Here is a 13729-nt window from a genome sequence, read left to right on the forward strand (position 1 = left end):
TGGTGAGTCCACCTATATATTTGAGTCTCATGAGTCCACTTATGTATCACGCACTATACATAACAATATCACGAATATAATTTTTTTTTTATGAATTTTTTTTTTCAATTTTTTTTTTCGATTTTTTTTTTTTTTAGTGTAAGCTGTACAATATCACACATTACACGAAACAATATCACAACTTACACCATACAATATCACGAATCTTGTTTCTGATGTAGTTAAGTAAATCAACTCTTTGACTACTTGAAATAACTTAAACACTTAATTCACTTCTTTTTGATGTAATGTACACAAAATGCCATCACCATATCATAGTCACTCATCGATAACATCTTTTCATTGAAAAATTGAGTTGGCTTGTATGAAATATGGGGTTACACGGGTGTAATGAGTTGGCTTGTATGCCTTGGGGGATGAGTAGGTTTACTAATCTTTGAAAGCTGTCAATGTTTATGGTGAAAAAGTCGAACTCAATCCACGGCAACACGATGAGCTTGAAGGTCTGAAAACTATGAAGAAGCTAAGAGGGGCTATCGAGATTATGATCAAGTGTCCCGTGAGTGATGCATTTGTCAAAAATCACGGTGTTACAAAAGGGGGCTATATTAGAGATAAGGAGCATCTCCGTAGCATTATGTTTACATTCAAGCGTGAATATGGCGATGAAAAAGCAATAGATTACGAGGAAGAGTTGTTAGCAAATTTTTCCTCGCCTCGTGTTTATTGCTCTTTATTCTATACCCAAGTTGAAAAGATGGTTTACGCCATTAGGAGAGACGGTGAGAGATGATAATCAAATTAGCAGCAACAAGGAACCACAGCATTCATCTCTTCTTTTTCCTGTGTTAAAATATTTAGTGATAACTCACTGCCTGAGTTGACATCTTTTCTGAACTGCCCGAAACTCACAGATCTAACCTTGTGCATGTTCAATGAAAGACTGAGAATGACAGAAACTCCTACAAGTCCCAAATTAGAGCAACTGACAATAGATAACCTGACTGGTTTACAACATTTGCTGCCAATACAGTCATTTCAGTCTCTCACTCTCTTAACATACGATTTAATAGTGAAGTAGAGAGTTTGAATGATTTTCGGCAAGTCTTATGTGATTGCTTTTCTTCATTGCAAACTATCGAGATATCGCTCTATTCCAAGATAAGGACGGTTTTGGGGGGATAGAGCTAAGCTATAAGCCAAATAATTGAAACTTTAAGCCAAATAATTGAAACTTTAAGCGTCTTTTTGGAAACTTTTAGCCAAATTATTGAAACTTGAGCCTTTTTTATTTTTAAAACTTTAAGCCTCTTTTTGGAAACTTTAAGACACATTTTTGAAACTTTATTTTTGAAACATTAATTCTCATATTTGAAACTGAGCTTACATTTTCGAAACTTTAAGGCTAATTTTCAAAACTCCAACCTTTCCTTTTCGAAACTTTAATTTCGAATCTGGAAATTTTATTTTTAAAACTTTAAGGCTTATTTGCAAAACTCCAAGCTTTCATTTTCGAAACTTTAATTTCGAAACTGGAACTTTTATTTTTGAAACTTTAAGCCTCTTTTTCGAAACTTTAAGACACATTTTTCAAACTTTATTTTTGAAACATTAATCCTCATATTTGAAACTGAGCTTACATTTTCGAAACTTTAAGGCTAATTTTCAAAACTCCAACCTTTCATTTTCGAAACTTTAATTTCGAATCTGGAAATTTTATTTTTAAAACTTTGAGACTTATTTGCAAAACTCCAAGCTTTCATTTTCGAAACTTTATTTTCGAAACTGGAACTTTTATTTTTGAAACTTTGAGCATCTTTTTGGAAACTTTAAGCCTCTAATTTAAAACTTTAAGTTTATGTCGCACAAAAAACTTTAAAACTCATTGCAACTTCAAGCTTACATTATTGGAACTTTATAACTCATTTGTGAAACGTTAAGCCAACTAATTGAAACTTTAACTTTGAAACATAAACTGTCATCCTCTTTTTTGAAACTTTAAGACTCTTTCCTGAAATTTTAAGACCGATTCTTGAAACTTCAAGCTTACATTTTTGAAACTTTAAAACTCATGTTTCAAATTTTAAGCCTAATTTTCGAAACTTTAATTACGAAACTTTAATTCACATTTTCCAAAAGATCCAAAACAACTGTAACGTTAATAAGCAAGCATCTAAAGTTCCATTTCATATCTCTGGTCATCTGTTGTCAAAAGTTAACACAAAAAAACATCCAATTGTTTTTACAGTAAACTTAAAAATGCAAAACATACAAAGAAATAGCTTGCTATTTGAAACAAAAACATCTAATCGTCTGACACAACCTATTCTTCATCCTCCTCTTCTTCTTCTTCCTCCTCTTCTTCTTCACTTGACTCTACCAATGGTGGTGGACGCTCTGCAAACGGGTTAGGGCAATTCCTCTTGTCGTGGTGTGCCATTTGTTTGCAATTTTTGCACATACGTTTCGGCTTACTTGCAATAGCTTTCGACTTACTAGATACAATCCTTTTCCCACTTCCCTTATTTTTCGAAATTTTAGGTGGCAGTATGGTGATCTCCTTACTTGCCTTACAACCAAGTAGCTTTTCCAATTCTTCTTCTTTACTCAATTTCTCACTTGACGGACATAGCTTTTCCTTGAACTCTCTTATTAAATTGGTAAGGTTCTTAATATCCTCCTTCTCCTTCCCACCAAGAATTCCAATGGTCTCGTGAACTTCCGACCACAATTTTGTCATCTCAAGTTGTTTTGCGTCTATGATATCGACATCCACAAATTCCGGTCCATTAAAACTGCACTCAATTCCCCGATATGCATCCTTTGTCCATCTTCTAGCAACTCCACATTCCGGCAATTTTTTAACACCATTACCACAGTAGATCCAAATTACATGACTACATAGGAGTCCCTTTTGCTCAAATAGTCTGCAACTACAGCTCGCCTGCAATGTACCTGTGGCATCCATTAAAAACTGGAAATTAAACTTTTATTGTGACGGTTGTTAACTTTAATAGAATTACCTTAAACTTTAAATCACCCATCATGGAACTTTTTAAACGTAATGATTCATTACTGAATCTCATAACTTTAACTTGATTATATGAAACGTTGTAATAGACAAAGCAAAACTTTATGACATTCAAACCTAATTTGCAGGAAAAAACAAATAAAAAAAAACAGCGACTTTCATACCTGGGTTGAACTTAACTTCAAAATTACGATTCCTCTCCGAGTCCTGCACGGTGCTCACCTCTATGTTATCCAATACAATGAAACCCTTGCAACTACATGTATTATTAGTGGAGTACTTCAGCTCCTGTTGAAACTCCTCAAACATGTTGTGTGTGTAAACCCTAGCTGCATCACTCTCTAATGCCATCTTACTCGACAACTTAGGGTTTGATTGCCGGTTTTCGTTGTCAAGTCTCTTTTGATTGTGCCTCTGTTGCTCCATAGCACTTTCAAAACGCATCAGAAACTCAACCAAAGTACCAGATTTGTGCTCAAACCTCTTAAAAAACCTATTCTCACTCTCCGACCTCTGAGTAGTCCTCATTATAGCACCCATTTTCAAGTCTTTACAATGGGCCATCACCCACTGCCTCCTTTTAGAGTAACATTCAGTGAACCACTCAACGTCACCAACATCGTGTTGGGCCATAATTTCCAACCATTTTCCATCAAACTCATCCGCTTCAAGATCCTCGTCCCATATAACAGTATTTAATTTCTTCAAGAAATCTTGGTAATCGTGTCTTGTACTTCCATACTTAATAGGCACCTTATTCATAATATGCCACATACAAAACCGATGTCTTGCAGTCTTAAAAACAAGGGGGAAAGATTTAATAATTCCCGGGTCCTGATCTGTTATTATATATTCCGGTTTCTTACCCCCCATTGCAATGAGAAACCTTTCAAAAACCCACTTGAATGATTCATGATTTTCCTTAGCAATAATTGCACAACAAAAGGTTACTGACCGTTTGTGGTTGTCAACCCCAGTGAATGGGGTGAAAACCATCGAGTACTTGTTGGTAGAGTAAGTCGGGTCGTAAGAAACGGCTTCACCAAAGGCAGCATAGTTCCTCCTAGCAATACTATCTCGCCCAAATTGCCCTCGTAGACCGCCATCTTCGTCAACGTCATAGTCGAAGTAGAAACCTGGTTGAGTCTCTGCCAAGCTCTTGAAACGATCAATAAAAAGTTGTCCGTCTCTTTCATGAATAAAACACTTAATGTCTCTCTTAAAATTCTTGAAGTCGTTCAAACTAGCTCCAATATTCTCGAACCCCTTAACAAGTTCCTTACACATTCTGTAAGTCCTTGTTGGACCTATATTCAGCTGCCACAAAAAAAAAGAAACAATCAAACAAACTGTTACTACAACTGATCAATTCTTTACTCTGTTATGCCCTATTCCAAATTGAAAACTTCAAGCATTACATTCGAAACTTTAATTCACTAGTTTCAACACTTTGACAAATGAGACAAAATTCTTATATCCAGTTTCATATTTTATACCATTAATAGCCACATTTTTTACATATATCCTGAAACTTCTTTTCAATGGTAACTTCCTGTTATTTGAACACCACAGTTTCAAACTTTAATTCAAATGTTATAACACTTTAACTAGGAATTCTAAACCTTTATCTAGGAAAAATAAAAACTCCAAACTCAAATAATTAACTCGACTTAATAATTTCTGTTCACTCACCCTTGAATTTGCGATGATCAATCCCATATGATACTTCGAAATATTTCTTGATAACTTCTGAAATTCTCTATCTCTCACAGATAAAAGCTCATGATTATGTTCCGCGTCAAACCTATCTACTACTAAGAGCCCGTTCTTCAAAAATAACCTCACCCTAGCCTTGCACCCCACCCTCTTTAACTTAGCTTTTCTTTCCTGCTTTTCTCCATCAACCTCTTTACACATGCTCTCCTTATTTGTCTTAGTAAAACCTTCACGGTTACACACCAAAAGCTTCGATTTTATAGTGCCATCACGCCACTTCTTGGTTGTGTACTTACGCACATCAAACCCAATACCAAGCGCGTAAACCTTATAAAAAGTGATATTTGAGCCATGATAAAAGCAAAATAACGCGCTTGAGAATGAAAAATAAGGATTTCTTAATGAACGTAGGTTACCAATTGTTTTTGGTGTTTAAGCAGGTAGAAGGGATGAAGATGGAAATAAGGAGGAAGAAGAATAGTTTGTATTAAGTGAACGTGATATTATGGAAAAAAGGAAGGAGGAAGGATTAAACAGTATTTATGATTGCAAGGTAATCAGTATCGATATGATAAAAAGTGTACTCCTTTCATTAACTATATTTTTTTTCCTTTTTTTGTTTCCAACTAACCCCTAATAATCTCATCCATTGATTTCCTCTCATCCAATGGCTAACATTAGGACTTAGGGACTTCCATATTATGATGGACTCATTTGAACCCCTCTCTCTCTCTCTCTCTCTCTCTCTCTCTATATATATATATATATATATATATATATATATAATTCAATATATATATATATACACACACACACAAATATACCAGAAGTTTTTGCTTAAATGGGGTCGAAACCCAAACTATTTAACAAAATAGGGCGGGTTTCAAACTATTTACCAAAAATGGGTCCACGTCATCATTTTCGATTTTTCTTATTTTTTTTTGAAATTCAGCACTTGTCGCTATCCAGGACAGCGAGATGTTGGTTCCATATTCCAGTATTTGACAAGCTACATTTGTCATCTCCGTTCTTCTTACTCCGACCACCAAATAATCAAATACGACCACCATTCTCATCTTCTCACTCCCCTTATCGTATTCACATTGTTGTTTGAGTTATTTGGTCTATGGTTTGCGCAGAAAACGACCCGCAATATCGCCGTTGACTAACAATTCCGGTTTCGAGAAATCCATTTATATTGATAGTGATAATAGTGATATACAGTAGGAATTATGGTGATAGTGATATACATTAGGATTTAGAAATTATGCTCAGCTTTGTTTCATAGGAAGCTTACTTTTCAAAACCGCAAATAAGCAGCTTCTTGGAAGCTGGAATCTCGCAACTCAGAATAGCGTTTAAACATGTAAAATTTCATTAAGTGGAATCACAAATATGAGAACTCTACCAAAAATGGGCCTCGTTTTTCTTCATTATAAGGTTGATCAACTCCAGTTGGCTCCCGTAACCATTTCAAGGTAAATCAATAGTGACTTAGTGAGCATACAACATTCAGCCATTTCGGTTTCGCTTTCGCAGCTAGCAACATAAACTGTTTGAGAACGGCGATATTGTGGGTTATTTTTTGCGTAAAACATGAAGCAAATAACTCAAACAATGAGGTTTATATGATAAGGGTAGTGAGAAGATGAGAATGGTGGTCTTATTTGATTATTTGGTGGTCGGAGTAAGGAGAACGGAGATGACGAATGTAGCGTGTCAAATACATGAATATGGAACCAACATCTCGCTGGCGACAAGTGCTGATTTTCAAAAAAAAAAAATAAGAAAAATCGAAAATGATGACGTGGACCCATTTTTGGTAAATAGTTTGAAATCCGCCCTATTTTGTTAAATAGTTTGGGTTTCGACCCCATTTAAGTAAAAACTTCTATATACCAAGAGGTCGAAACCTTATGTTGTTAAAATTGATCTGTCGATGGATATCCTTACTCCTTAATGCAAGTTGATAGGTACAGGATGCAACGAATAAAAATACTGAGAACGTTCTTATATTGTTCTATGATCAGTTCTATACTTCTATTGCATGGACTTTATGGAACTTGTGCAATTGTGTCATTGGTTTCCTTATTAGGTTAAGCATGTTTCTCACCTTAAAAACACCTTCGTTTTTTTTTTCCTTTTTTATTTGCAGAATCACTTTGATAGGTATTCGGATATCACAGTTTCAGTTTATCATTTTGTGTTCCTGTGAGTGGTAGGCACTACTTCACTTGTGGCTGTAAATTCTTATAAGTGATTTTGTATTACCATTAAACAATACCACCTCAATGTAATAACCTTGATTATGCTAGAGATGTGATATTGACCATCACATAATTAGGGACATATCGGCTCTAAACTCTAAGAAATAGTATGTATTTTTAGTAGTCAGTATAGATTTCCCTTGAGGGAGCAAGTATTCATAATTCCATCTTTTAGGTAAAAAGGTTATTTCAGCGTAATTAAGGGAAGGGAAAGGAGAAGTAGGAGTTGTACCATATTCTCCCAAGTAGGAGGAATAGGAGTAGGAGAAGGGAAAAGGGAAGGAGAATGAGAGGGTGAAGGTGATAACAACCCCATCAACCTTTTGCATAATTTCACAGTAAAATTTTTACAGCATTTTGAATTTTTTGAGATATTTTACGATAAAAAAAACTGATTATTAACAATTCCATTGTTATTTTAACCAAATTCTGGAAGAGGAATAGAGAAAGGGGAACTAGGAGGAGGAGGGGGGAATAGGAGGTTGTTGAGATGGTCAAGTTGGAGTTAGTTACACTAACACTAGTTAGTAATGCTTAACTATAGTTAGTGAAGTAGTTAGAGTAATAACAGAATTGTGTATATATACTCAACCAAACTCATAATGTAATTTAAGATAACTGAATAATAACAACTATATTCTATTTACTCTTGGTGTATTACTCTCTAGATATTTCTAGGTTTGCATCAATGGTGATCAAGAAATTCATCTTCTTCACATGGTATCAGAGCCCACGGTTATTATCCTGGGTATGATGAATTAACTGGGCCTATTATTCGCAACCGTTGGAAAATAACACGGTTTGCTTTGACGGCTGGAAGAGAGGCCTAATTGCCCCCCAGACCGATTTAAATGGGCCTCACATGTGAGGGGGGAGTGTGAAGAAAACCACCCATATATTCTCACATGTGAGTGTCCCACATTGATAAAAAAGGAGATGAGTTACCACTTTATAAGGCAAGGGGCTACTCCCTCTATCGCCAATTGGTTTTAGAGTGGAACCTCCTTGACCTTATGAAGCGGACTCTCTCTCCTCCATTGGGTGCGGCCCAGGCCCATAACATGATTTAACATGGTATCAGAGCTACAAGTTGCGATTCTGTGTTTCTAAAACCTTCGATTTCTACTATTCACAATCGCAGGTCATTTCTTTGCATTTCTTCGCAATTATTATTTCGATTGCGTTCTTAATCATTCTTCAATTTCGTCTAATCAATCGTTTGATTGCCTTTGCTTCCGCATCATTATTGCTGTGATTTTCATTCTAATTGATGTTGATTTCATCATATTCTGATTATCCAGCTGATATTTTTCAATCATGATCATGATTCTCTGTTTTCTGTTGCGAGTTTCTTCCTTTTTTCTCTGAATTTTCTTCATAATTCAGTTTGTTCTTGTTATTTTTCTCACAAATATCACAAAAATCCTAAAAATTAGGTTTTCTCTCGTTTTTTTTTCTCCATTACAAAATTCTTGATAATTGTTGATCTTCATCATGCCTGAATCACCACATGATGATTCTGCTGATTCTTATGACGCATATGATGATCCTCTCTATGTGTCTTCTTCTGATAATCATAATCAACGCCTTGTTGATCTACCGTTTGATGGAACTGGTTTTCTTCTTTGGAAAAAGGATGTTTTAATGGCTTTAGCATCCAAAAACAAAGAAGGTTTTGTCACTGGTACTTGTCCACAACCACCTCCCACAGACAAAACATACAGAAAATGGCGTCGTTGTGATTTGCTTGTCCTCAAATGGATTCTTAACTCTCTTCGCAAGAAAATCAAATAAAATATGATGTATGTTACTAATTCTAAAGAACTGTGGGGTGAGCTTGTTGAGAGATATGGTCAGGTCAATGGTATGGAATTATATCTGATGGGGCATATTCTGCACCCGCTGACCGAGTCAACATATTGAGTAAGGTCAAAGCTAAAAGACAGCAAGTCAACATATAAACAGCCTAACCGACGCAGCCTGTCGGTCTGCCACTTGAGTCTCGGCTAGGCAACTGGCCGGCCGAGAAGCATATCCGCGTACTCACATCCAGTCCCCTCGGCATGGAGTCAACCAGGCATGCCGGCCTGCCATGGGTCTCTCGGCCGAGGGTAAAACGGTCTTTTCACCTGCTATGCCACTTGGCCACTACGTGACAAAAGGTGAAAGTCTATAAATACTCATCAATTCTCATTGAGAAAACGATCCCAAACCAACTGAATAAATTGGTATAAACTCCCTTATCTCTCTACAATATACTTTGCCAAGTTAACACACAACTTATCTCTCTAAGTTTACTGACTTGAGCGTCAGAGTGAGTACGCTCGGTACCAAGCCGAGCCCTCAGTTTGTTCATCTCTCCTGTAAAGCGGCTCGTCTTGAAGGACGATCTGCGTCGGAGGCATCCACCCCTTCGGAGTGCCATCCTTCGTCGCTTCGAACATGCTCATGGCCCGCACTTCGTCATCCTTAAGATAGACCTTCTGGGCGTCCATCTTAATTTTATTACGGGAGACGTATCTTTCATGCTCCCCCTTACTCTCACACCGCAAATTGACGCGGCTCTGGAAGGACCGGGGCAGTGGATAGTCCTCCGGAACCTCAATGTATACTCACCGCCCCTTCCAGTTCTTGCAAGATGTCAGCTTGGTGACGGTCGCATAACCCGGCTCGGTCTGCACACTGTACTACCCCGTGCCGCCTAGGGTAGTCTGCCGAAGATGGTGGAGCCGGCGGAATAGGTTCACCGTTGGGGCCTCCCCCTTAAACAAACAAAACCATACAAAGCCAACGATCGTCCTAATGGCCAACGGATGCAGTTGTGCCACGGCGACGTTCATAACTTTGATTATGGCCACGACGTGTTCATTAAGAGGAAACCGGAGCCCATACTCCAGGTGTCTGATGTACACGCCGATACAACCTTCGGGAGGGCAACAGACGGCCTGATCACCCTCAGGGACAATTATTCTATACCCCCTGCCGAAGGAGTAATGATCTTCAAAAAGTTCAGGCCCGGAGACAGAGGCGAACTTGTTTGTCCAAACGCGATCAGGATTGATCGAGCAGGCTTCGCCGTGCCACAAGAGATGCGGCCTCTCCGAATCAGATTGGGTCGCCTCATCATCGTCATCATCAAAACCCTCCAAAAATTTCTCATCAATTTCAGGAGAAGGCGACTTGGGACCCCCAAACCCTATCGGGGTGACAACCAGTGGCTCCTATTCATCAGGACGCGACGGTTCGCCCCCCGGCGCAGAGGTATTGGGTTGAGCATCAGCAGAAGACATGGTGACAACAAACACTTAACAAATAAAAGTTGGGAAAAATTTGTTTGTTTACCTTGGAAGAAAGTGTTACGCCGAGTAACGCTTCGAAAATTAGAGAGAGAAAGAAACTCTTCGAAAAACTAGAGAGAGGAAATTTTTTGAGAAAATGAAATTTGTACGACAAAATGAGGGGCACACTGCTCTATTTATAGAGCAAAGCCCACTCAGTGGACCAATCAGAGCAAAGCCCATGAAGCGTCCACCAATCAACGCCAAGCCACGTGTCAAGCATGCAGCCACGGAATGTCAATCGACATAACAGTAACCAATCTTCTTTGACACGCTCCTTGGTATCTACTTGCCAACGGCCTGCTGGTCAACTAAGCTTGGCGGTACCGGCCGGGGGCAATCAAAAGCACACGGCACTCTCAACCTTGGTCTCGGCCAGCGCCATTTTTCTTTTCCACATTCATTGTCCATTACATAACCATGTGGAGGGGGGATATGGTACGGCCTGAAAAGAACCAAGCCGAGGAAGAAGTTCAACTTGCGCAGAATACGCTCAACACGCATCTAAGGTCCATACCACGGCATAGACTACGCTGGGGGCAAATTGATGGGGCATATTCTGCACCCGCTGACCGAGTCAACATATTGAGCAAGGTCAAAGCTAAAAGACAGCAAGTCAACATATAAACAGCCTAACCGACGCAGTCTGTCGGCCTGCCACTTGGGTCTCGGCTAGGCAACTGGCCGGCCGAGAAGCATATCCGCGTACTCACATCTAGTCCCCTCGACATGGAGTCAACCAGGCCTGCCGGCCTGCCATGGGTCTCTCGGCCGAGGGTAAAACGGTCTTTCCACCTGCTATGCCACTTGGCCACTACGTGACAAAAGGTGAAAGTCTATAAATACTCATCAATTCTCATTGAGAAAACGATCCCAAACCAACTGAATAAATTGGTATAAACTCCCTTATCTCTCTACAATATACTTTGCCAAGTTAACACACAACTTATCTCTCTAAGTTTACTGACTTGAGCGTCGGAGTGAGTACGCTCGGTACCAAGCCGAGCCCTCAGTTTGTTCATCTTTACAGGAGAGAGTGAAAGGAAGAGACAAGCAACGACATCATTTTACAAGCTTACGTGGTCACAAAACTGCTCCGAAATTACACCCGGAACAATATCAGCTTAAGAAGGATCTTAATGCCATTTCTCAAGACAATCTACCATTGATTGATTACTATGGGAGCCTGAAACGCACTTGGGAAGAGATTGATGATCTTGACCCTATTCCTATGTGCACTTGTGGTGCCTTGGATGCTTGTTCTTGTCATCTCCTGAAGAGACTTCTTGATCGTGAGACTCAAGGGAAGCTAATTCAACTCTTGATGGGCCTCAACAACACATATGACAATGTTAGGTCACATGTTCTCACCATGGATGTCATGCCTACTCTCAACAAAGTTCTAGGTCTCTTGCAGAAAGTTGAGAAGCAGAAACAGATAGTTGATTCTGTTGAAGCCTTGCGTGAATCTAGTGCTTATACTAGTGCTAAGCATGAGGATGATTACTCTAATTCTTCTCACAAGAAACCTAGGGTTGAGGATCTGGATGAGAAAGCTAAGAAAGTATGTACTCACCGCAAGAAGAAGGGTTCCTCAAAACTAAGCATGTGAGATCAAATATGCAACTAGCTGACCTAATGACCAAACCTTTGGGTACTCAACAACACTCTTATCTTTCAGAAAAGTTGGGTATGAAGTTTCTTTCCCCAAGCACAGCTTGAAGGGGGGGATATTGAGCTAAGAGTCATCTTGAGCATATGTCCAGCTTGAAGGGGGCGTGTTGAGATGGTCAAGCTGGAGTTAGTTACACTAACACTAGTTAGTAATGCTTAACTATAGTTAGTGAAGTAGTTAGAGTAATAACAGAATTGTGTATATATACTCAACCAAACTCATAATGTAATTTAAGATAACTGAATAATAACAACCATATTCTATTTACTCTTGGTGTATTACTCTCTAGATATTTCTAGGTTTGCATCAATGGTGATCAAGAAGTTCATCTTCTTCACAGAGGTCTTAACAAAGGAAAACTTGACTTGTCTAAGAAAAGATGGAGCTACTCAGTAATCAAATAAAGTATTGAAGATAATTATGACAATATGTCTTGTGTGAGACAATTTCACATTTGAAATAAACCCAACTGCTTTTGTATTCAGTATTTAATTTTGTCTTAATTGATTTGTGCATCACATGTTATTTTCGATTTGGTTTGTTTGAGATTGATTTGTGGGCTTGAGTGGAGTAATTCTCTGTCATACGGGTATTTTTTAAGGTTGCACTGGGGTATATAAGAACTGCAAACTCCTACCTAAGTAGGAGTAATTCTCAGTCATGTTTTTTATTATGTGTCCCAAGTGCAGTTATACAGGAAGTAGATGTTGGAGCTTGTGTCCTCCACAAATTAGTGTGATAACATTTGTAAATCTCTTACAGGTTCACAAGGGTATACTTCGTATATTTAATCAGTTGATTAACGTTTACCTAATAACGGTTGGCTTGCTAGAAAGTTTGACGTTATTATCATACAGATGGCGGTGATCAACTGGTACCTAAAGGTCACACCTATAGGATATGTTTGAGAAATGTGGTTATAGAAATATAATCACATTGATGCCCAAAATGACTAAAAAGTTAGTCAATGTGTTGATGAGATAATTATTTAATAAAATTAAATAATATTAGTTGAGACGAATTAACTGTCAATTCGTAAATTAAATATAATAAGTTATATTTAATTAAATATATAATGTTAGTTTGGACGAATTAATCTGTTAATTCGTAATTAAATATAATCAGTTGTGTTTAATATCAACAAGATGAATGTGTCATAGAGGTAATAGTGAGGGTACACATACCAAGAGGTCATGGGTTCGTCCTCACTAGATGACAATTCAACACATATTATATATTTTTGGAAAGACCAAAAATAAGGAAATTTTATTCCTTATTTCGGTCAACATTGGCCGAAAATTAGGAGAGTTATATCTTTCCTAATTAACTTGGTAATTCGGTCTGTATAAAAAGAAAGGTAAAGAATTATTTCTACCCTAATGCTTTTCTTGACCTTGCCTCCTCTCTCATCACAAAAACAACTAAATTTTACAGAAAATTTTAGATTGATTTCTAGCATAATCAAATGGCATATCTCAGATCGTCTTGGGTGCAACTAATAGGCGAATATCAATTTTGATATTGTTCTTAGGCCAATTTTGCTAGGACCGAAGGTTAATTCTATATCCTTATACTTTGTTTATGTATTTTGTTTATGACCTTTAAATCATCATTGTTAAAATTCGTTATAATCCTTCTAGTTTAAGGGAAGTATACAGATTATTTCCCACAAGTGGTATCAGAGCACTAGGCCATGATTTTA

At 37.9% G+C, this 13729-nt stretch overlaps 1 protein-coding gene across 1 annotated transcript; it reads right to left on the reverse strand.

Moving 5' to 3' along the window:
* Positions 1–2323: 2323 nt before the first annotated feature.
* On the reverse strand, positions 2324–8393 carry LOC141600643 (protein FAR1-RELATED SEQUENCE 5-like). The gene is made up of 6 exons (XM_074420887.1): positions 8242–8393; positions 7247–7334; positions 4724–5074; positions 3196–4348; positions 3024–3148; positions 2324–2944 (listed from the first exon to the last, which is right to left on the reverse strand). Exons 1-6 carry the CDS (start codon positions 8391–8393, stop codon positions 2324–2326), a joined length of 2490 nt encoding a protein of 829 aa, XP_074276988.1.
* Between the last annotated feature and the right edge of the window lie 5336 nt (positions 8394–13729).

Source organism: Silene latifolia, chromosome 9 (genome assembly GCF_048544455.1).
Source record: "Silene latifolia isolate original U9 population chromosome 9, ASM4854445v1, whole genome shotgun sequence".
Taxonomy (NCBI): Eukaryota; Viridiplantae; Streptophyta; class Magnoliopsida; order Caryophyllales; family Caryophyllaceae; genus Silene; species Silene latifolia.